The 24,779-nt window shown below is 39.6% G+C and overlaps 2 protein-coding genes and 1 non-coding gene across 5 annotated transcripts; all 3 read right to left on the bottom strand.

Moving 5' to 3' along the window:
* Window positions 1-9,552: 9,552 nt before the first annotated feature.
* LOC121056028 lies at window positions 9,553-10,548 on the bottom strand. Its single transcript, XM_040529726.1, has one exon. It carries the CDS (start codon window positions 10,482-10,484, stop codon window positions 9,975-9,977), a length of 510 nt encoding a protein of 169 aa, XP_040385660.1. The 5' UTR covers window positions 10,485-10,548; the 3' UTR covers window positions 9,553-9,974.
* A 2,423-nt stretch (window positions 10,549-12,971) lies between these two features.
* TRNAE-UUC lies at window positions 12,972-13,045 on the bottom strand. Its single transcript has one exon. It is a non-coding gene; the product is annotated as a tRNA-Glu (tRNA).
* Window positions 13,046-13,795: 750 nt separating this feature from the next.
* Window positions 13,796-24,129, bottom strand: LOC102707726 (trithorax group protein osa-like). Of its 3 annotated transcripts, XR_005812954.1 has the most exons (11): window positions 23,852-24,129; window positions 22,015-22,264; window positions 21,697-21,912; window positions 19,444-21,598; window positions 18,953-19,369; window positions 18,500-18,798; window positions 18,220-18,383; window positions 18,029-18,143; window positions 17,877-17,946; window positions 15,589-15,657; window positions 13,796-14,179 (listed from the first exon to the last, which is right to left on the bottom strand). XR_005812954.1 is itself a non-coding variant. In XM_006663769.3 (9 exons), the coding sequence occupies exons 2-8, from the start codon at window positions 22,219-22,221 to the stop codon at window positions 18,071-18,073; spliced, it is 3,531 nt and encodes a 1,176-aa protein (XP_006663832.3). In that variant the 5' UTR covers window positions 22,222-22,264; window positions 23,852-24,129; the 3' UTR covers window positions 15,687-17,946; window positions 18,029-18,070. The 3 variants fall into 3 exon arrangements, 1 of the variants encoding a protein (XP_006663832.3); XR_005812955.1 differs by lacking the exon at window positions 15,589-15,657; XM_006663769.3 differs by lacking the exons at window positions 13,796-14,179; window positions 15,589-15,657 and having other exon boundaries at window positions 15,687-17,946.
* Window positions 24,130-24,779: the final 650 nt, after the last annotated feature.

Raw genomic sequence — 24,779 nt, 5'->3', positions numbered from 1 at the left:
ATATAACGAAGCAAATTAACCTTTCATATATCAAATCACGTACTAATTAAAATACCAACAAATTTAATAGATCAAGCAAACCCGTAGTAATTAAATACATATATATAACCGTATCGTTTACGATTATCCGTACTACTTATTAATTAGCAAGACTAATATTTATATACATGTTCTAAATAATGTAAAATAAGCCGTGGTAAAAAATAATCACAAAATCAGCTGTAAAATTAAGTTAATTCTAATTAAAATTTTGGTTTATAAGTATAAATATAAACAAACGATGGTTCATATTTGGTACTCCCTACCTATGGATCGACAACAAACCAACTTTTTAACTTGTTTGAGCTAATTATCGTAACAAGTTAGCTTAATTAGTCCACTCATTTATTAATTTAAATGGGCTAAAATACTGAGCTTGTTTGGCTTGTGAGCTGGCTAGTTAAGCTCATCGGTACTTGTTAACATATTTTATCTCATTTATTACTATGATTTTAATTTTACCATTTTTTCATATATTAATACAACAATAAACACCAAATAATAAACAAGTCATCGAATACAAATGGTTCGGAGGTAACTAAAAGACTAAACGTTATGGTCAGAAGCACAAGTATACGATGATAGGGTAATCTTTTGTATTAGCTGCAGCTAAACAAGTAATCATGAGCTGGTCTGTTCAATTCACGAACTAATTATGGTTTTACCCTTTATGACTAAAAAATCATATCATACTGAGCCAAGCTCAATACAAGTCGATTCAGACCGTACTTAGTTCCCAAAACAAAAAAATTCACGTTGTCACGTTGAATGTTTGGACATATGCATAGAGTATTAAATGTAGAGAAAAACAATTACACCGATGCGTTAAATTGCGAGATAATTTTTTAAGACTAATTGCGTCATGATTTGATAATATGGTACTATAATAAAAAAAAATTACTAATGACGAATTAATTAGGCTTAATAAATTTATCTCGCATTGTTCTTACGAAATATATAATTTATTTTGTTATTAGACTACATTTAATACTTTAAATATATGTCCGTATATTTGATGTGACAAGTAAAATGAAGAATTTTTCGTAACTAAACAGGGCCTCAAAGCCACGAACCTATTTTTTTTTTCACCACTAGCAGTACTCCCTGATGGTAACTGCAAGCAATTTTCAGCATTATTGTTGAAAATTTGCAGCATCGGCGTGCTACTAGCTGTTCCTTCAGCTGAAGATACCTAAGCTAGGTAGATGCTGTCAGCCTGTCACAAGAATTGCTCGGCGGTTACCACGGCCACGCACTGGAAAAGACGATGAAGTTTTCACTTTTCCCATACACTGCACCAAAGCAATCGCTAATTATTAATTATATACCATTAAGAGCAAGTTCAATAGTTTAGCCAACTCCTAACTTCAATTTATCTATAGTCAATCTAATAGCCAATTTATACAATAACTAGCTACAAAACATATACTATCATGTCTTGCATGTCATACGTACACTGTGTCTTAGAGTTCATATTGCAGCTGGCTAAATTAATAGCCTACTGTTATTCTCTTTCCTCTATTATTTTTTTAAAAGTATGTTTATAGCTGGCTTATAGCCTATTATTGCACCTGCTCAAAACAGTAAGCACCAAGTAATTTATATACTGCAAGCTAGTCATATGGCACAGTGCGTAGAGATTCTTCCCAGCAATGAGCTAGTACGCACTCCCTTCTTTCTTAAATCAGATCATCTTTGTCTCTTCTTTTTTATCCCACAGTAAATTTATCTTTAGGTAATCATTATATTAGAGTTCATAAAAATAGAAAACGAATACATCAGAACTAGATAGAGGAAGGACCGATTGCATTAAGATTTGATAAAATATGGAACGATTGCATTGAGATAGAATAAAAAGGAGGGTATTCTGCTCCTTTTGCTTCTTATGTATGTAATGGGTTAAAAATTAACAGTAATTTAGGATCGAGGAGTAGTCACTAACGTTTAGACAGTGGACTCTCTACGATATAGTTGAAGGCTGACATGACCCATTCAAGCCAGCACAACACAAGCCTCTTGTTTTGTTAATTAAGAACATTTCCATCGTTCGCAGAAACAAATGAGGTGTTCTTTTATCCGGCTTATTCTTACTTTTAAACATTGGTTTGACCAATTTTTTTACAAATATAAAAAATTATAAGAAATACTTAAAATTTCTTTGATAATAAAACAAACAAAAAAATAATAATAACATATTTTTTTAATAAAACGAATGATCAAATTGAAAATACATGTTCTTAACGAACGTTCAACTCTTGTATGGATTGTTCATAGGTGAGGCTAGAGGACGATCCAGTATGCTAACAGCGTAGGTAGATATCAGATCTAATACACATGTATATATCAGGTTAATATCAATGAATATTATCATATTAGATGGCTAGGTCAATAGATAATCTATCAACTATTCAGTTAGAGCATGTCAAAATTTGAGCCGGTTTAATCAAGTTAATTATGTGTAGTCCAATTAAGAGCAAGCAAGCAATTCCGTCCAAAACTAGAACCAGTGTCTTAAGAGCAAGTTCAATAGTATAGCTAACTACTAGCTCCAATTCATCTATAGTCAATCTAATAGTCAACTTATAAAATAGTTACCTATAAAACATTAATACATGGATCCACATGTCATACATATATTTTATGTTGGAACCGTGTACAGCTGGCTACAAATTAATAGCTCATATTTCTTCTCTCTTTTATTATCTTTTTAAAATATGTTTATAGCTGGCTGGCTCATAGGATTTCCTTTCATGACAGCGTAAGCGATGCGAGTCTGCGACTGGGTCCTGTTTCAAGAAACGCGTCCTTCAGATTCTCTCGGACACTGACGCTGTCTTCGCTCTGCGACGAGACGATTCGTCCCTTCTCCGAGCACACGTCCGCGTCAAGATGCTGCCTGTCGCCTTTGCCTGGAGTAAACCAATAGTGCCATTTCTACAGCGGCTAGTTAATTTGTTGCAGGATCTGAAATTTTCAGGCGAACAAAATAGTTTTCGGTGCACTTATTATCTAGGGCTACCTCTGCACATCAACAAGCTAAAAAAACATCCGACGCTTAACAGCTCATAGACAGGTTTGCGGCCAGGTTGCCAACATGAAAAATATGGCTGATAAGCCTATCCAAGCATAGTCCGGCCAGCCTAGACGGACACCGGACTGGGTCTAGATCTAGATATCGACGTTCGAAAGTCCTAAATGTTTAAAGCTTATAAAAAAAAACCCAAAAAAATCTGAAAAGACTCGAAAGAAAAAAAACAAAAGAGCGTAGGGGTCTGGTCAGGCCTAAGCTTCGTTTTTTTTAAAAAAAAATGTTAGGCTTGGGCATGAGTTTTTTAGATGTGTTTTTTTAGGATAGCCTAGAGTCTAAACAGGCCTAACAACTGATGACAAAAACATGATGATTAATCGTAATTAGCTCGACACTCTCCTCCTTCCTAACAAATTATCTCACGGTTTTCGCTGCAGGGGCTTTCTCTAGATAGGATCAGAATAGACGCATGGAGGACATTGCCTCGTCAAATGGAAATGAGCTTGCTAGTCAAAGGAATTATTATTTGGGGGGAGGGGGGTAGGGAGGGCCAGGAATCACTGATTTGAATTATTCGATCGGGAAAGTGCACATTAGATGGCTTTGGTTCCAGTGGAAGGCAAGAGAAAAGCCTTGGATGGGCTCCCATATTCTCTCTCATGGTGTTGATAAAAAAAAATTTTAGGATGGCCACGTTCTTTAGGGAACAGAAACTTAGCAAAATTCTAGCATGACATGTGGCTAAATGGATTGTCTCTTAAAGAGATCCCCTAACTTATACAAATTGTCCCACATAAAGAACATAACCGTGTCATAGGAGCTAACATGTAACATATCACTAAGACCTATGCCAAAGATAAACATATAAGAACAAGCACGTGAGTTCGTTCATCTTTGGTCCTTATATAGCAAAGCTAACTCTTGGAAGACACAGAGGATGACATCACTTGGAAATGGTCTCTTTTTGACACTACTCGGCGAGCTCGGTGTATAGGACACGGTTCACCGGAGGGCAGGAGATTCATGTTCATTTGGAAAGCAAAAGTGGAAAGAAAATGCAAAATTTTGAGCTGGCTAGCTACTTAGCAAAAGATTCATACGATGGACAACTAAAATTGAGAGGTTGGCCTTATAGTCTAATCTGTCCAACGTGCTATCTTGAAGAGAAATCAACACATCACTTAATCATGGAGTGTGCCTTCGCAAGACAGGTTTGGGGTTTAGTTTTCTCGCGGCTATGTTTGTCTCTACCTTGTGCACATTCTTTTGATGGAGATTGCTTGCAATAGTGGAGAGCTGGCTAGATGAAGCTAATAAGGGAACATCAAAAAAGTGCAGGTGTCATTTTCGTGTAGACTTCATGGTGTATATGGCTACAACGAAATGACATGATCTTCAACGACACTTATGGCTACAACATAATGGCAAGATCTTCAACAACACGGTTTCATGGTAGAAGATATGACAAACTAAGGCTATCAGATTTACATAGGAGAGCGAGAGGGAGATTTTGCCCAATAATTTCCTTTTATCTCTCTCTCTTTACCTGGTCCTTAGGGGTGTGACCTGGTTTTTGACCAGGGACTTTGGTTCTTGTAACAAAAACTGTCGCCTGGTTGGTATTGCTCTTCTTCTCAATGGTATTGATAGAGCTACTGTGGGTTTCCTCCTCTAAAACAAATTGCTGCAGGATGGCAAACATACGGTGAATCCAGCTTCTTAAAGCATTCCTCATCCAAATTTAATCATCCATATTGCCATTTAGATGGTCATCTAAACTATATTCTCTCATTGTATTAGTTATTAATCTAACAGAACATGTATATTACATCCTTCATATATATTTTATTAATATTTTGCAAACTATTTTATGTTATGTTGTTGTTGCACTCTTCTCTTGAGATTGGATGTTGAGATATAGAGTAAGGTTTCGAAATGGAGATACTCTATTTTTAGAATGAGATGGAGTATCTGCTGGAGCAAACTTTATTCATCTCATACTTTATTTTCAGGATAACTGATGTTATAGAGTATCTGCTAGGAATGCTTTTAGCTGCTAATACTACCTTTTTCCTTCATCAGGTTTTTGTTGAAGATATGGAGAATGGAATTAATTTTGCTACCTTTGTTTTTAAACATCTTTCCCCGTTGATTTTCGTTGTTACCACTTTCACCGTAAACTAGTCTAAAATGATTAAGCTACGATAAATGAGATTTCTCTGCTTATATTAAATTACACCGTACACTTTGATAATATGATATCTTTTGTAGCATTTATATATTTTCTAAATAAACATATGGCCAGATAGGCAGATACTTAAAGTTCAAAAGTAAATAATATCCGGCGTCAGTTGTTTGAAAATGGAAGGAATTCTTTTCGTTGAAGTTGTGGTCTCGTGGATAAGGTATAGCAGGTTCAATGGACAGAGGAGAGATTAGTTAGACACCTCCATGATCGAGTCCAGAAAGCAGAGGTTGGCATGGCTCTGGGCTGTAGCTTCAGTCAGGGGTCTAAGCAGTTTCTGACTGACCCGTTGTTCATCATGGTCCAAGTTTTATTTGGTTGATGAGTCCACACAGTTCACTCCAACTCCATCTCCACTATGGCAATGCCATCTTAACAACTCTCATTTTCTTTTTCCCTGATTAACAAGCCTGGTTTCATTTGTAGAGAGGAAGAAAAGCAGGGCACAACTGTAACCATGTAAAACTGAAGCGCAATTCAGTCAAAGTAATGGTTTGCGTTATTCTGCAGCGTTACGGCGCATATTATTCTTAGATTTTTACGCCTATATTTTCTAAACTGATAAACGGTATGTATATATATATATATATATATAAAAGTATCATCTCAAGTTTCTAAAGTAGAATTTTGTTTTTGAAGTAGTTAATTTTATCGTTTATATAATTAAATATAAATATTTAATTTAAAAAATCAGATAATCTTTTATATTTTATCCGTAAAATAACACAGCCACGATGCTTTTCGACGTGATTGATGCAATTATGGTCAAAACTTAGGATTCATGCATGCAGCCACAAAAAAGGGATGGTCTTGTAAAGTGTAAACGGCTGTTGAAATTCAAAGGTCTCAGGGTCTGGTCCAATTGTTGTACACGTGTGGGTAGCTCAGCCAAGAACTGACTTCAAACTTCATAGAACAGTCCACGCAGCGAATTCAGGACGTTTTCGTATCAGTAAACACTTAACTGGCAGGAAAAAAATATTATCATTAGTGGAATGTGTACTAGAATTCAACATGTTTTCAGACTTCTTAGGAGGAAAGTGATTAAACATTCAAAATCTAATCAGGCCATCTCCTGCTGACTCCAGCTGCATTCTTGTGCCAAATTTCATCAACTTTCCAGATAATTAGTTTCCAGAAGACCTTAAGCTTTGGAACCCAGCTGCATTCAAACAGATATACAACTTCTACAGTTTATTAGGCCTCTAGATGGCATTCAAACATGAAATGCAGCAGCTCTGGTGTACATTCCACTTACTCTTTGTCATGCATGCATGCATTTGTGAGCATTGGATGCTTGGCATCTCAGGATGAGTGGGTTTATTGTAACATCTCTCAGTGAAGTGGTTGAGGAGGAATCACAGCATATTCATTGGCAAACTGAAACAAAACTATATTCCTTGTAGGGTGCAGCATAATAAAGTTGGGAACTGGATCATAACAGAACATACTATTATAGCCTGGAGACTGGACCACACCAAAAGCCATGCCACCAGGCAGCAGCACTGTCACAAAGAAACAGAACAGTTGTATGACAAACGCGTAGATCACATGACCACAGAAAGTATATCATATCTGGCCAACAAGAGCACTGTGATCTCAGATAGGTGCTCAGATTATTTCTTTCAGGATGCTTTCAATCCAGACTATATTTAGATCCATGCTGCATAAACAGACTGCCATTATTATAGTCTGATCATCACCAACGTGATTACAGTAAGAGTAAGAAGTAGTTCTTCTGAAAATCAGTGTAGCTATATATACATCACTGATGGTAAATGAAACTTGTCTGAGAATGGGTTCCGATGAGAACAGGAAAAAACAAGTATAATTTGTACATACATGATACACGATAAATTGTCTGATCAGAACTACAGGGAACAACGGTATGGTTGGGAAGCTACATATTACATGTCCATCACAGATTATCTCACCTATTGCAGATCATTTATTATCTCACTTATTGCAGATCATTTACCTACTGAAGCCAAAACAATGAAATAAAGTAAGCAGCTGGTGATCTTGAGATGGTCAATCACCGCACCATTTGGCAGCCTATGCTATTTATTTTCTACTGTAAACATGAGTTGGGTACAACCACACAAAGTATGAGCTAGGCATCACACATGCTCATTAAATAATTTATGGTCAGCAGGAGTACATAATGAAAGAAATGTCGCATGTTCAGAGCAGTTGAATCTCATAATGTACAGGCCACAGGACAAATAAATTGAGATAACAATAATATGATGAAATCAAATAAAAGCTAGAAAGTGGGCCTGATCCTGAAAGGGATATCAAACGAGTTAATATAATGACAGTGTAACTTTCAGCATCCAGACAACACAAAAAAGGTCAGTATCAGTTGCATAAACAACTTTAAAATGGAACCTAACATTGCAGTAAAATAAAGCTCCAAAACACAAATTAATAGCCAGTTGTCTTCCGAAATAATTCTTCAAGTGGTTCAAGTGGTACTGAACTTGGCAGTACAGAGGTAAATCTGAAAGTTGAGTGTCATTCATAAAAGGACTAAAAACAGCCCATTCAAAAGAAAAAGAAATGCTGCTCTGGGGCGTATCCATGATGACAGTATATGTAGAACAGCCTCTTGAACACGGAAACTTCGTTTTCTTAATGTAGCAAATCATTAAACAAAATGTGGCAATTCACAAAAAATGGTCATGGTGTCACTTATCACAATCTGTCAATAGCAACAGTTAGTCATATCCTTGGATTAATCTCTTCATAGCAATGAAACAGCACAAATCAATCATGCACGATTCAATTATTTGATGATTGAACCTACTGTTTCCATAAACAGAAATCTAAGCGTAATATGCCACATTAGTGACGGACTGATAGCATCATTAGCACTTAACATGTGCATCCCCATGGGCTATTTATACTACATTTGCATACCTAATACTTGTACAAAACTTTCTAAAAATGCATATAGACATTTATTAAATGATTTAAATTAATAAGTACTCATACAGTTTTTACTCAGCTTGGACTCTAAATTTAGTTTGTTCATGATCTAATAACTCCTGAATTAAGAATTAATAATAAATGTAAGTTTTATTCATATTGGAGTCTTAATTTAGTATTTTTAATATATTGATTCAGAAATTTGAAATTATGAATTATCATGTGTATAATTTGGTCCCAGCAAGATGGATGACCATATATACTCGTTTCCTGTTTTCTTTGATTCAACTAGGGAGTTTCTATATGGACCATATTTATTCTTTCTTTCAATGATTATGTTCTTAATTGACATCATATTTTTAAATGACTGAACCAAAGAACTTTATCCCACAAGATAAAATTAGCAAAGACATATTAGCTGTTTCTTGATGGGATAATCCAAGGACCTCGTGTACTTGAAGTATCATTAGCTACAACGTGGTAGAGTTGTGGTGGTCCTTTTACCTGAACAGAGGGGTGACAAGGCAATCAATTGCACAGAAAGAAATGAGAGTTGGTGCAATTCAAAATAGGCAAACAGCTCCTTTATATCTGGTCCTGGACAAGTTATATGGGCAGAGGATTCCACGAAAATACTAGAACACCGTGCAGTGGTTCCAGATCTACAGCAAAGCATAACTATTGAGATGGGAAGTAAATTTGAAGGACCATCAAAAGATGGTGTAAAGGACTTCCAAGGAAGAATCTAAATCTATGCTTTAAGATGAATGTGTTTTTGCTGGTACCAACTACTAAGATAAACATATCTACCTAAATCAACTAGATCTGTTTGACCTAAGATCAACTTGCCTCCAACCTATACATGATACAATCATTTGTCAATAAAAATAACAAAAGCAAACACAATGTTCATCTTAAACGACTGTTTGATCTCCATGGCCATGTTCAGAATTGATAACCTATCCTCTGCTAAAACAAGAGTCAGAAACAATATGGCAGCTTCATATCTTCTTCTTATACTCTCTTGATCAGAAGCACGAAATATGGGATACACCAACACCACACAATAAAACATATACTACAAAATTTCAGTCTGAATGATTCCACCACACAGAAATGTAATACAACTAAAACTATATAGATTGCAGTACCAAGCTGAAAATTCGACACCACTACCCAGAACATAACACATGCTATGCCACATCGGATTATCAGCAAAATTGCCTATGAACAAAAGAGCTAAATTCTCAGCCCCTCTGTATAACAACACAAATTCAGAAGCAGTTCCATATAATTGCCATCTCTGGTGCCAACTGCTAAGTACATCAATTTTGCGCCTTATGAGAGGCTCCATTTTATAGGTGACTGCAGTAGTATATAAACATAAGAATTGTGCATTGAGTGCAACAACACACCAACAAAAATTTCCATGCATCGCGCCAACATCTAAATTTTCACCTCATGCAAGGTAAGCAAACACTGTGAATTGAACAAATACAAGGGACAAAATTTCCATCTAATAATTGATGGAACAACTTTGTTATTGTGCCGCGTTGTACACCTCGCTCATTACGCTCACTCACCTCAATTCTTTCATATCCTTCTCACAGAAGGGAAAGAAATCAAAATAGCCAGCCGGAAACACAAGTGAGGGGAACAAGATCAAAATGGGGGAAAGAAAGGTCAAAACTTTAGCTCGAGAGCGACGAGTGGCGACTCGCCTCCGCATTCTCAGTCGAGGAAGCCGGTGCGGCGCAGGACGGCATTGCGGACGCGGCGGAGGTCGCGGCCCTTGAGCGTCCTCCCGGCGCCCTCCAGCACCGAGCTGTGCGCCGCGGCGCGTCGCGCGACGATCTCGTGCGGCGGCACCATGGCGTCGCCGTCCTCCCCGCCGACGCCGCCGCAGACGGACTGCGCCCACCTACCCCTCCGCGCCGCCTCCGACGGTATCCTCACCGGCGCCGACCTCGCCACCATCGCCGCGCCTGTCGGCTGGGTCAACGCAGCGGCGGAGGCAGCGGTGGCTCCCGGGACAGCGCAGGCGGCGGAGCGCACCGTGGCGGGGCCCGCGAGGCGCTTCTTCTTCTTTCCCCCCTCGTCGTCCGGGAGCGCGGCTAGGAGGCCGGGGGCCGAGGAGGAGGAGGAAGCGGACGGCCAGAGGACGTCGCGCTCGAGGAGGTCGGCGTCCGCCGCGGCGGGTGTCGACGGCCTCGGGGGCCGGAAGAGCAGGAAGCGCTCCATGGCGGCGGTGTGCTCCGGGGATCACCAGAACGGCGGATCTCCGGCGATGCGGCGGCGCTCCGGCATCGGGGGGGGGGGGGGGCAGGGGAGGGGTGGGCTCAAGAGCGTGAACGAGGCCGCGATGCCGGCAAGGTGAGGCGGCACAGTGGGGGAAGTTATAGGTAGCCGAACGGCTTGTTAATTTTACATTTTTTGCAGTTAGGCCCTTCGAAATGTTGCTATTTTGTGGCTATGATCGGTGGTTTTTCTGTGATTGCAGTAAAGAACACAATTTACTTCCAGCACTTCACGCCCGTATGGCCGTATCTTTGACCCTATTCTATACTACATCCGTTATATATATTATGATATAGTTATATTATATATGTATCTAGATTTATTAGTATCATATTAATTTAGAATTTGATACGGATCATACCATTCAATGGATACTAATATATACAGTATATTGCAGTACAAAGTTCAATGCAATGCGGTCGCATTTGGCATAAGTAGTATGAGGGTTAGTTATTCGGTACGAAAAACGTAGTAATATACTAGTATATGATTAATTAACTATTAATTATAAAAATTATAAAATATATTAATATGATTTTTAAAGTGACTTTTTAATAGAAAATTTTCGTAAAAAATACACCGTTTAGTAATTCGTGAGACGTGCATGCGAAAAACGAGAGAGTCTAAGGGAGACAATTAGATTTAATAATGCCTAAGAATGTTCTAATTTTAGCATCTAAGTGTATGACATGAACACACATGTACAACCAATATAGTTCGTTCTCTAAATTTGGTGGCAAGAGGCTATGGCCTTCTACTCCATTTCTGTCTTATCTAGATTCTAGTGAACTCAAATTTTCTTCCCATGAAAGGTTAGGTTTGGTAAATTAATTTTTAGTATGTGTGAATTAATTTGTTGATAGCAGAAACTAGTAAATGTGAATTCGTTTATATGTATGACTTAATTTGTTGGTAATTAAATTTTAATGTGTAACTTTATTTGTTGATACCCCAAAACTAATAGTTGTGAAATTTTCGCACTCGATAGTATTGATCGATAAGTTTGTTGTTAAATTAATTTTTAATATGGGATACACTAATCTTTTGATAGCCGAAAGTAGTAAGCATGAATCTGTTGATATATTAAATTTTAAGACATTTGAACTAATTTTTGATAGCCAAAACTAGTTAGTATGAATTTTCCGGTAAATTAAATTTTAATATTTGTGACTGAGCTTGCTCCGAGGCCATCCGCTCGCGGATCATGGCGGCCCGAGCTCGGGAGGGGATCCCATCTTCTTGGGAGATCATCGACCCCGTCTTTTTGTTTTTTTTAATGTTTACGAGTTAAAATTTAAATGTTTTATAAGATAAATTTAGTTTTTTTATCGAAGCTTATCTTTATGCATTGGCTTTTGGATCGTTGAGAAAACATATATAAAAATTTTATTTATTAATTATTTTTTATTTATAAATACGTCGTTTGATTTTTTTTTCATAAAAATAGACAATCACCTCCATCTGGGCATATCCATATGGTGGAATTGTACCATGAACATTATCACCAGCAATGTTTATGATGATCAGGAAAGGGTTCCGATGTATATATGGTGTGTATGACTTGATCGAGGAGCATCACTAGTCTGGTCTCGCACGTAACACGCATGAAAAAAAAATCCATCAATGGTGTGCGATGGTTTTTTTTTCCTTGCATGTAAGAATGTATACTGACATGCTATTAAATTTCATTGGCTTGCTTGATTAATCTTTGTTTCTAAGACCCTTGGAAGTTCTAGTTATTCGATTTGTTTATAAGTTTAATTGTTTGGTTGTTTCGAAGGGAGAAATGAGGCAACAGTACGTTGTGATGTAGACAGCATTTTATACTCGTGTATTTTTAATTACGTCGTTGACTTCTGTATCCATATTTGACCATTTATCTTATTTAAAATTTATATCTAAATATCCAAAATTATAAGGATACTAAAAGTTTTTTATACGACATAGCTGACTTTTAGATTTATGTTTGACTATTCGTCTTATTAAAAATTTATATCTAAATATACAAAATTATAAGAAATACTTAATTTTTCTATAATAATATAAATTTTGAATAAGATAAATGGTCAAACATAGACCTGACGTTATATAAAAAAATATGGTTTTCTTTTGTAAAATGAAAATGGTTTGGAAGTGGCCAGATTTTATATAGGGTATCTTCATAAGAGAAACCGGAAGTATGATATTTGCATCACGTCCGTTGTTCCATCGCAAAAATCTGAATTGAATTGAAAAGCAGTAGTGCTTTCCCGAGTGAGAAAAGTGCTGCTAACTGAATAGTGAATACTGTATAATATTGGGTCCAGAAGGCCCACATTGCATCAAGATGAACAGCCCAAGAGTGAAGCCCAAAAGCCCAACATTGCAGCACGACAGCACAAGAGTGAGGCCCAATATGATAATGCTAACCCACAATATATTGAAAAAAATTTCCATTGCCGGGATTTGAACCCGGGTCGCCTGGGTGAAAGCCAGGTATCCTAACCGGACTAGACGACAATGGAATATCTGATTGAAAGATGTTTACCGTTTAATTAATCCGTTAATAACCACAAGAAAGCAAGACAATTCAGATAGATGGCAAAATTTTTGGTTAGCACATATACAAGAGTTGAACATCAATTTCACAATTAAGTAGATTGCAAAATTGAATTTAGTCAGCTTACATACAATCATATACAAGCCTAATACATCAATTTCAGATTGGTGATTCAGTTTTCATGTTCTCAGATGTAAGTGCTAATACAAAAAATCAACTAATCAAATTAATAAACCGACAAGACGATAGTTGATTACCAAGAACATAGCGCTGCCTTGGTCTGTTCCAGGAAAACCAGATCACCAATGAATGCAAACTTAACTGAAAAACTTTCAACCAAAAATAAATAAACAGAAGAAACTTAGCTGAAAAAGATACGGAGTATTACTTTTGGGGGAAACAGGCAGAACATATTAATGAAAAAAGTGATTAGCGCGTACACATTCGAAGGGTGATGGTTTGGTTTGACCTCTCAGATCACTTCACCTGAGAACCATCAAATGAAATCAGTAATAGCTCAACAAGACAATGATAAAGCAACTTTTAATCAGTACTAGCACAATGCCAAAGTTGCTCTCCAAATAACGTGACATCACATAATCACACACTGAGCAGACGGCTTTTGTCTGACATGGAAATACACCACTTCACAAATACTATACAAAAAATACGTACAAGTTTAGCCTGATACAGCCACCTACATCAAGTAGAGGCAATAAATGCACCACGACGGACAAAGCCAAATAATAGTTCTTTTTCTTATAGTAGCAAACGTACAAGTACATTTTGAAAAAAGAAGATAACGAAAATTTTACATTGATGTGATACATTCATTTATCGACTACTACTCATCCCAAAATATAGTTAACTTTTGGCTCTAGATCTTAACAGACAGCTAAAAATGTTTATAACTTGAGACGAGGAATTACTTAGTACATCATCATTATCCAAGAAATTACACTGTTTTGCAATGAAACAAATTAGAGTATGATGGTATCAACAGTCCTGTACCACTTGAGCTCATCTTCATGATCGTGCGAAGAGCGGTGCTACTTGTTGGCTTCCAGCACATCCATCGTGAATTCCCCCATTAAAGTTGCTACAAAGACTTGCAAAGCCGTGACACAAAAAACAAGAGACACAAAATCCGAACATATATATACATATAAAAACTTTCATGCCATGCCATGCAAAGTACGCATTAAAGACAAATAAAATCATGGTTTACAGCTATTAATGGCAGCACAGCAAAATAAATGCAATTAAGCCTGCCTGCCACAGTGAGAACAATAGTGGCAAGTAGTGATGGTTTATCCTCTCTTCAATTATATCATGTCAATCTAAGGCCAGGTGGAACTGTTAAACCACGAGGGATTAGATGAAACTGTTAACCCACAAGGGCTTGGAGGTGATACGGAATAAAGAGTGGTAAAGAAGCTTCTAGAAAGAAATTTATTTGGCATTTTGTTGGGAAAAGTCTATTTGGGGCCTTCAACTTTTCTTCAAATCCATTTTTCACCGTAACCTACAAAACCGTTAACCTTTCGACCTCAACTTATAAAACCAGGTAAGTAGCATCAGTGGTGTTGTTTAAATTAATGGTAGTTCTCGGGTGCAAACTCCTATTATTCAGGTTCACTTGATACATCAAATAAATTCATAATAGTTTATGTTAATTGAAAACCACCACTATATCACCTAATATTGCATGCACACAGAGACAGAAGGATTGTGTATGTTAGATGATTCTGATCTTATACGTGGTGCATGCCCAAGTTAAACTAGAATACTGAACTAAAGTGGCTCGAAGTCAGAGAATAAACAATCCAATATTAGCAAACATGTCAAAGCAAATAAACATGTGGTCATTGAGACGAATAGATAAGTCAAAGTTAGAATTCAAATGAAAGTCAAAAGATATTCTGCACAGGTTCAATCCCAAGCATCTTAGTCATTCAAGGTTGGGCTTTTGTCCCTAGCATTTGACTTCACAGCTACGTCACTGGCTAGTAGACTTCCCAGTGCTTCATGAGATCTTAGTCATAATTGTCGTGTAACCATTTTCTAACCCAAAGCTGCGACATGATCCATGGCCTACTTAAGAGTGTGGTTAGCCGCACCTTGTGTCATTAGGATATTTTCAGGGAAACTAACTAAATGGTGCAAACTAATGATCCTATGTTGCATTCGAAGAGAATGTTGATTTTCCATGTTAACAGACAGTTCCAATGTCAGAAAAGGTCCTTGACATTTATAGGCCTCATAACATTACATATCAATGTCAATATGTTATCAGCTAGTCCAATCCAGGTTTTACTGAGAAATAAAATGTAATATCAAATCCTAAAAGATCTAGTACGGAGCAGTACATGGCATATGAAATCAGTGTCTACAGGTCTAGTTCAAGATACTGACAAGTTAGCATAATCAGTCTGTATATTTTTGCCAAAGATATGTGGCTAAGTTAAAGCACATCATAGAAAAAGCTCAGTATGCATCTATCCTTACCGCCTTCAGGAAAGCATGCAAGAACGACAGTTGAGCCCCCTCAGGGATTTTTCCTAAACTTGTCAGTTTCTGCTTTAGCAAATAAAACAACAAAAGAAACAAATGATTTAATGATCACTTTGGGGGGAACACAAGAGAAGGCTACTGCCAAGGAAACAAATCTATGTTATTAATTAATTGATCATCACATTAAGCATCATTAGATAAGGCATATCAAGCTGTGTTCTTCAAAACTAAAACTGAAAACATTACATCAACAGCATGCAAATGTTCCTCATCGAGTTCTAATCCATTTACTCAAACACATCACTGTCTACAAGAACTAGCAAATGAGTAAAGAGTAAAAGTCTTTTAATTGGGAATTTGGCATCAATGGCTCATATACTACAGTCCATCTCAAAAACAATTACATCCTTTTAATTTATCTTTTTCTTAGTATGTGCTTTCGTTTGGTGCTGTGCATAGTTTGCTGGTGCTATTACTTTTCGTAAAATTTGCTATAGGACATTATACTTTCATGCCATTTGTCGCAAGACACTCCAAAAACATGGTTTTGCAATAGGACACTTCGATTTGGTATTTTGCTGTGAATTTTCTCAAACACGCTATTGGCAAATTTAAACATTTTTGGCTCAACTGCAGAGAGAAATTTGGAAATGACATTTTACCCCCATGACAAGTTGTAGGCTAGAGTTCTGTAAATCAAACTGAAATGACTGACATTATGGGCCACCTGGTAGGATAACTTTCCTACAAAAAGTTACATTTTTAATTTAGAAAAAATGTGAATCCAGCCAAAATTTGTTCAATTTTGGTTGGAAAATTTACATTATATTGGTCCTCTGAAATGCTTTGATTTCTACAATTTGTTTCGGAATTAGCACAATTTGTTTAAATTCGGCCAAATTTTGTTCAATTTTTGTCATCAATTTTTCAAAACTTCAAAAATTTTCGTTATATTAGTCCACTGAAATATTTTGTTTCCAAGGTTAGGGGCGAAAATATAACTGGATCAAGTTAAACCAAAAATGATACAATAATGGCAAGAGTGTGAGTTAGCAAATAACCACAAAACATAAGTGCCATATGCAAAGACATGTTTTTGGAGTGTCCCATGGAAAATGCAACAAAGCCACAATGACCTAGGAAAATATGGCCACTTTCAATTGGACTACACTAACATACCACTCCTACATGCTGACATGCTAAGATATACAGGATCCATGTTCCTGTCAAATGATAGTTTGGTTTTCTGCCTGCTCACTGACATTTTGGAGTTGGGATGCCCCCATGGTTGTACAAAAAATCAGGCATTTAGCCAAACATTAAGGACAGAACTCAACGTTAGGTGACACATTACAGTAAAAAAAAAAGTAAGTCCACATATTTTCCTATGGGTAGTTCTATTCAGGCTGATAAGGCAGCAGACCTTAAATATCTAAAAAATTCCAGAATCAAAAACAGGACGCGAGAGAGAAGAACAATACTAGGCTATCTCCAGTACTGGTCATTTAATCTTAATTTTCGAACGTGCTCAGTTTCAGCCAGTCCGCATTCAAAATTATTACGCATCAATTGGGATTTGGGAACCAAAATTTTAACAAAGTAGAATAAAGTTAATCTCTAAAACCTAGTAGAACATAAGGAAGGGACAAATGTTTGACATCAATTTGTGTTGGCACCAATTTCTTACACCTCATCACAACTATGGAAAGTAGGAAGAGCCAATCATCATACATTCATAATGGGAAGGGCTAGGGTCATAGGGTTTAATTAAATATTCTTTTATAGTTAACATTGTGAGAATACACAAGCAAATGTATGTCCTGGAATTCAATGTTAGCAACTGATAGTCATTTCACACACTGGAAGTGCCCACCAAAAATGATTCCACTAGTCTCTTGCATAGAAAAAAAATGTTTGCAGGGTTTCATATCTAATTGTATAGTTTATTTAAATTCCCACAAGAAAAATAGCTATGGATCTTTTGTAAAACTTTTCTGTATTGTTTTCGCCATTTAGGGCCATTATACCATATAAAAAAACCAACAAGTCATCTGAGCCTAGTGGATAAACATGGAGTCATGCATTGTGCATTGTCACATATTCAGGTGTACAAAATTAAAGTACTGCAGATCCAGAAAGATAAGCATCCTCAGAGACTTCTGAGCATCCAACATAGGAGCAACGAGCTCCACAAAAGCAGGTAAAGTCCACATGACAACATGGTAAAACGGTAACATAAGTTCAGAACCACTGCAAATTCTATTCCAAACATGCAGCACTACCTTAACCAAAATGTATGGACAGGAACTCAATTTCAATGGTCTCAGATAGTTCCAAAAGCATACCAGCAACCTGGCAAAAGAAGGAGGTAACCAATTGAACCCTAGGGAGAAATAGTTGCGCTTAATGTAAATAATGAAGCACCAAAGTATACCTTCCCAGCTATTTCCGGTGCCTATCTCCAAGGAACAAAGTTCTAACGCCTATTTCCACGGAAGCTGCCCTTCCCAGCTACCTTTTTCTTGAATGACTTGGGACCTCCAGAGTTCCTGAAGGAAAGTCAAGAGTTTAACAAAATGGGCAGTGCTTGACCAGGGCGGTTAGAATTAAAATTAGTACACTCACATCTTTCTCCTCTTTGCAACATCTTGCTTCATTTTCAGAACAATGTCCATTGCATGTTGCTGGTGTTCCCTGGTCTCTACATGTATATTCAGGTTCTCAACAGTACCACAGCTAATATTGCATATCCGGCACCAACTGACATCTCCATTTCTCAAGTGTCCACCCTAGAGACCACCAAACAAGTGTTCAGCAGGTAAACAGAGCATCAGGTAACAACAGTATCATATGGGATGAGATAAAGTATATCATATTATCATAGAACGAAACACCAATAACCCACCGAACCAAAGTGGGCAGATTCTTGTGGAAAACCATGCCGAGGATAATCAATAGGAAGATTTGGATCATCTGCATGCATGTGACCTCTGTAGCCATAGTCCTCAGTGCCATGCAATTGGCCACCACCCCAACCACCACCATGCAGATTTCTTGGCACAAACGTATCGCTAGGATGTAAACGAGTATGAGGGAACTCAGATTTATCAAAATCATGCTGTCCATTCCCAGGAAGGTTACTAGAGCCTAGATGATCTTTATGCAGACCTCCAGGCCCACCTGTCATCCCTTGAAGAAATGGACCTAAAATTTATTTTTAATCCATTAGTCACTGAAATATGACAAAAAAGATCAAGGATCACTGAACTTTTCGCCATTCATAAAAACCGCAAAGACTCGCAGACACTGAAGTTTTTCAACAAGCATTAAATTATCCAGATCATTGTATGATCCTTACCTGGATTTCTAAGAATAGGCATTCCATCAATACCACGATGGCCAAATTCTCCACCAGGTGAAATGAAGTCAGTCGAATTAGGCTTCCTTGGATAATCTTCCCCGTAGCCTATAGGAAATGAACCTGGATGATGATTTGCCAATGGATGCCTTCCAGGTAATGAATCAGAAAAGCCATCTGGTCTACCTAATCCTCCTTCAAAAGGTCTAGAACCTCTTTGAAGACCTTCACCTTCAAGGTGAGTTGGCACTGAAAATTGCTTCATGTTCTCTTCAAAATCTTTATGGCTGACATGGTTTCTGCCAGGATATGCTGCAAATGGCCTGGAATGTTTCTGTGAAGAATTGGTTCCAACTTCATACAAAGCCTTTGAACCTCCACGTGGTCCACCGCCAATATTATTGTTCTTTTTAGTTCCTGAAATAGATGGAAGTTTTGTCATAATGCCTGTGAAAGCACACATATATACCAGATTTCTTATAGAGAATTACCAGGAGGATGTGACCGACCAACATGTTCAGGTGCAAAAGGGGGAACTGTTGAATCATGCTGTCCAGGCAATGCTGCCCCAACTGGTGGTCGAATCATACCACCATCAGGTCTAATCGGCTGTGAAATTTGCATCTGATTTGAGTTCAGACCAAGCATCCTAGGTGCCATTTCATATGGTTGTTGCATAGGAGGCTGACTATTTTCAGGAAAAGAATGTTTAGGTGGCCTCATTTGATTTGGCAGACCCTGCATATATGGCATATGCCCAGGCTGCCGCATATGTTGAGGAAGCTTTGAATCAGGTCCATATGGATGCTGTGGTCCCATGCCTGGCGGTGCATACGATCCCAATGCAGCCATATTTTGCTGTGGTGCCTGCTGTAACGACATTCCTTTCACAAGATCACTTGATATATCAGACCTAGTCCCTCTGCCCCCCAGAGCATCTGGATCATGTGAATTACTTTCCCAAGCAGCAAAGTCAACTTTTCCTTTCCCCTTCTTCTTTTCTGAACCATCTGATCCACCCGATGCAATAGGATTTACAAGAGCTGATTCAGCACTTCCTTTTTTGCCACTTACTTCTGTACTGCCGGTAGCATTAGTTGCATTTTCTAATTTCTCAGCTTCCAAAGTAGGGATTTTTAAAGACAAAGAACCCTGACCAAAAGGTTGTCCAGCTCCATGTGATTCAGATGTTGCTCCCACATTGTCAGAGGCCATACGCGTTGGTGGTTGTTGATTCATCGCACTTGCCTGTAAACCTTTAACTGGACCCCCAGATTGATTTTGGAACTGCTCTGGTGGTGCAACATAATTCATAGACCTACCTGCGGAAGTATGAGCATGGTGCTGTTGCATAAATTGTTGACCTTGAGATTGGAGTGGAGCGTGCATCAGCGGTTGTGATGAGGGCATTCCTTGTTGGTATGATTGACCTGTTTGTGAGGGGGCAGATGTCTTTGGAGGGAATCGTTGCGGTGCTGCCTGTGGAGGAATGCTAGCATGTATTTCTTGCCGCTGGGCATGATGCCCAACATGCTGATGTTGTTGTGTATGTTGAGTTCCTTGAGCCATCATAGCTGGCTGTTGACCCTGTGAAGGATGTGCAAGTGCATGATGCTGGGCACTAGGCATTTGCTGATGAGATACATGTAGAGAACGCTGCAATGGAGCTCCTTGTTGCATCTGATTTGCTGGCTGAGGCTGTGAATATGGTTGATGACCAGTTACTGCATGCACTGACGGATTCTGAGGTTGTGCATGAGGCATTGGAGGAGGCTGATGATATGCCTGCATATGTGGATAAGATTGCTGCTGCTGCGGTAAGTGCTGCAGTTGTGGCTGTTGTTGCTGAGCCATAACCTGATGGTGTGGCTGAACCTCAGAGGGTGTTGCCTGAGTAGAAGGTATTGCAAATGGCTGGCTACCAACTTGTGTAGGGACTGGTGTATGGTTTGTAGGTTGCGTATGGGGTTGAGGCTGTTGGAGAGGTACTTGGCTTTGTGGTTGTAGCTGTGGAATTTGTGTTTGAGGTGCTGATTGCAATGGCGGATGCTGCTGAGACTGTGGCTGAACTGCTGGTGCTTGGAGTTGGGGAAGGTGGGGCTGATTCTGAGGTTGGAATGGCACCATGTGTTGGGGTTGATTAGGCTGTAGAACTTGAGACTGAGCATATGAAGCAGATTGCACAGGGGCTTGAGCCACATTCTGGGGTGCAATTTGTGCCTGAGGTTGTGTGTACTGTTGGTACTGACCATATTGTTGATACTGCTGCATGTAGGGGTTATATCCAGGGTATTGTTGCTGGTAGTACTGCTGGTACTGGAGCTGCTGCTGGTATTGCTCAGCTGTAGGAGTTTGGGGAGCAACTGCTTGACCCTGAGTAGCAGCAGTAGGTGCCACTTGAAGGGAAGGAGCCACAGGCACAGTGCTTCCTGTGGTTGCACCAGCTGAACCAACTGGGAGTGCAGAAGCTGTTCCAGTTCTGGCCGTAGCTGTCGATAGTACTGTTGTAGGAGCTGCTGTAACAGGTATCATGGGGACTGCTGAGGCGACTGCAGAAGGACCTTGCATGGCTGCCTGGGTTGCCGCTGATGATGACTGCATCATACTACTGTCAGTGTGTTGTGCTTGCGCATGAGGTTGCAAACCCTGCAATAACATGCAAAGGGTGGAAAATTGATTAATGAATAGGGAATAATTATAGTACATATCGAGAAAGTAATACGAAATGATGAAGATGGACATACTGGACAGAGTTGAGCATGTTCTTGCACTTGACGATGTACAATCTGAGTACTACAACGGTTACAAACTACAGGGGAGTTCCCATAGGCACAAGTAGCGCCATGTGTGATGCAGTCAGACAGATTACCATGCCATTGACAGCCACTCTTGTGATACTGGCAGTGGACTGTAACTTTACCAATTGTCTCAGCAAGGGGTTTATTTGATTCAATCAGAGGCTGCATATTTCAAATCAAGTTGTAAATAAAAGGATCGGTATTTCCAAATATACCTGATGAACTGAATGTGCAGAAGACGTTTCGTAAAGAAGATAGCCATACCTTGGAATCAGCTTCTGTAACCAAGTAGCCATCATAAGGGCAGGCTTGTGTGGTTGCCACTATGTAAGCCAAACAGGGCTTGCAGTAGAGATGTGTGCACTGAGTTTGCAGAGCTTCATTGGGACATATGAGTGTCCGACAAACAGGACAGAAATATTCACCAGGAAGAGTTTGGATATTCAGAATACATTCATTATCGAAACCCATCGTCAAATATGCCCTTTGTTTTATCCAATAAGGGTTTTGATCCCTGCAAATTCAATAGGTGGTGAAAGGAATCAGGTGTGAGATTTTTTATTTTCATTATATTTACAATAAAACTACAAATTATCAATGCATGGCATTCACTCTAGCATGCATGATATAAGCAGATGAAATGAAAAAAAAAATATGCACAATAACAGTGCAAGAATTGTTTTTTAACAATATCACGAAATTTGTATGAGCATATAACATGTACAGGGACAATCAAACAAATTTATTCAGGCAGAAAAGTTAGAGAAGCAAATATTAGGAATCTTAACCCAATAAGAGATGGAAGTGCTCCATTGCCTGATTAACACCACATAAAGTGTAATAAGTAGAGTTCACAAGTCAGCAACAAATTGTTTCTCAACTGCAGCAGGTGTTACGTTCACCATAGAGGATAGAAATTGCTAATAATAGCACTATAAAACCCTAATGCACTAGACATGACGGAGCTGATATATACAGCACATGCTTCAATTAAATCAGACAGAGCCAAACAAATATGGAAGGTAATCAAGCTAACAAAATTAGCCGACATCATTGCTGAGCTGAGCAGATATGATATACCATGGGAGCCCACGTGTCACGCCCGTGTAAACGACAGATGTAATTAGATCTGAAGTTTCCGTAGGAATTATTTCAAACAAAACTATGGCACATAATCAAAGCAGAGAATCTAGCTCAGCAGTAAACTAACTTAACAGGCCGAGCAGAAATGGCATGTTGACGGAATCAAGGTAGCACTACTAACAGACAATATTTTCAAAGCTGGAATTAAACTAATCCAAGTAGAATTTTGGCGGGGAACAGAGAAAAGGAAGATATTCAACTAAGTTACTAAGCTGAGAGGAAACGACATAGAGAATTTAAGTTGAACCAAGACTACGTTACTAAATCTGAAAAGGCCTTGATCACGATTTTCCACCAAATTGAAAAATTAGCCAACTACGTAACCAAGACGGGCAGCAATGACATATTATGAGAATCATCATGGCAGGCTATATCCATTATTATTCCATTTAAGTCAGTGCGTCTGTGTGACACACTAATAATACATGATAGAGTGCAACATGGCAAAGCATTATATCGGTGATGTGGGAACCATGGTGCCCTCACTAGGTGGCCCATGACGCCGTAAGGCACATACAAGAAGACAAAATACTAGACGATGCGACGTGGCGGGCAATCCGATGGTCAATGATAGTCGGACCCTGCCAAGGGGGTACGGGCAACCCCGTCCCCTCTACTCAAGAAGCAAGAGGACGTTGCGGCATCAGGGCAGCCCAACGCATGCCAGCATGGCACGTGGCTGAAGGTTAAGGGGGTTCCCACACTCTCTGGCCCGAGAAGTTCACACTCCGACACATTACCCCAACAGAAGATTTAAACGATAAATGTACTCAGGATGAGACGTATGAACAATTATATGGGCATCACTACTGATCTATATAATCATATAGAGAATCAACACATGCAAAGAGAAACCACCAATCCATCAATACCACGATCCACGATCCAGGATATACTTCCACTGTTCCACAGATCCTCTTGAACAAGCGAAAACTAGGGTAGGGTTTGATCCGAGTACCTGAGAAGGAAAAGCAACGCTACGCGGGGAAGATCAGGCGCCGTCCGAGGGGGGTGACGCGATCGTCGGTCGTCTCCTGAGAGGGGCGCGGGTTTCCGCAAGCGGCGGCTACCGTTCCCGCTCCAAAAACCCTACCAAACCTTGTGAGCGGAGCAGCGTCGAGGAGACAGATCGGCAACAGCGTGCGGCGGACGCACGACTCTGTATCCGGAGGAGATCGGCCCGAGTCCCCCACAACGCGGCGGCGGCGGCGTCAGCTAGTCGGTGCGCCACGCGGCGCCGGCCGACGAGTGGGCCACCGGCGATGGCGAGCAGGCGGGGCGACGGGCGGGCTATGGGGAGGTGGCGCCGCCGAGGGCCGGGGCGGCGGCGCACTCCGGCGCGGCGCGAGCGGGTTGGGGGCGGCGAGGGTGGCGGTGCGTTGGAGGAGCGCTAGGGTTGGGATTGAGCTCCGCAGGACGGCAGGAGGCGAGGCGAGGCTCTCGGAGGCAAGAACGACTGAAGAGCAGGCGAGTATAGGAGAGAATCGAGTGGTTCGGCGGCCAGTTTGGTGGGCCGGTGAGCCACGAGCCCTCCATGGGCCGGAAGCCCATCGCGACGAATGGATCTTGGCAAAGCAGATAAAAAGTTGGGTTGCGCTATGAAATTTTGTGGGCCCGGCCCATGTGATTTTGGCCCAAACATAATGGGCTGGGTCGGCTATAGGTTGCTGGTCCGATCGGGTCAACCGGAGGCCCATATAACAAAGTGGCCCAACAGGCCGAATCTACATTTCATGGATGTAGGTTGGATCCTGGCTTATCAGATCCAACGCATGGCCCAGCTCCCGAAAAATGAGAATGAGGACTGTTCTAGCCGAGCCAGGCTGAACTTGGCCAAATTAAAAGTACCATTACATGATAATTAGCATAAGCTAAGTAGTAATAGT

Source organism: Oryza brachyantha, chromosome 12 (assembly GCF_000231095.2).
Source record: "Oryza brachyantha chromosome 12, ObraRS2, whole genome shotgun sequence".
Classification (NCBI taxonomy): Eukaryota; Viridiplantae; Streptophyta; class Magnoliopsida; order Poales; family Poaceae; genus Oryza; species Oryza brachyantha.
This window is presented reverse-complemented; position numbering and strand designations above follow the sequence as displayed.

Coding starts and splice junctions, on each gene's coding strand:
- LOC102707726 (XM_006663769.3), bottom strand. CDS start 22,221: ATGGGTTTCGATAATGAATGTATTCTGAATATCCAAACTCTTCCTGGT. Junction 21,913..22,014: donor TTACAGAAGCTGATTCCAAG/GTATGGCTATCT, acceptor TGAAATATGCAG/CCTCTGATTGAATCAAATAA. Junction 19,370..19,443: donor TGGTCGGTCACATCCTCCTG/GTAATTCTCTAT, acceptor CATCTATTTCAG/GAACTAAAAAGAACAATAAT.
- LOC121056028 (XM_040529726.1), bottom strand. CDS start 10,484: ATGGAGCGCTTCCTGCTCTTCCGGCCCCCGAGGCCGTCGACACCCGCC.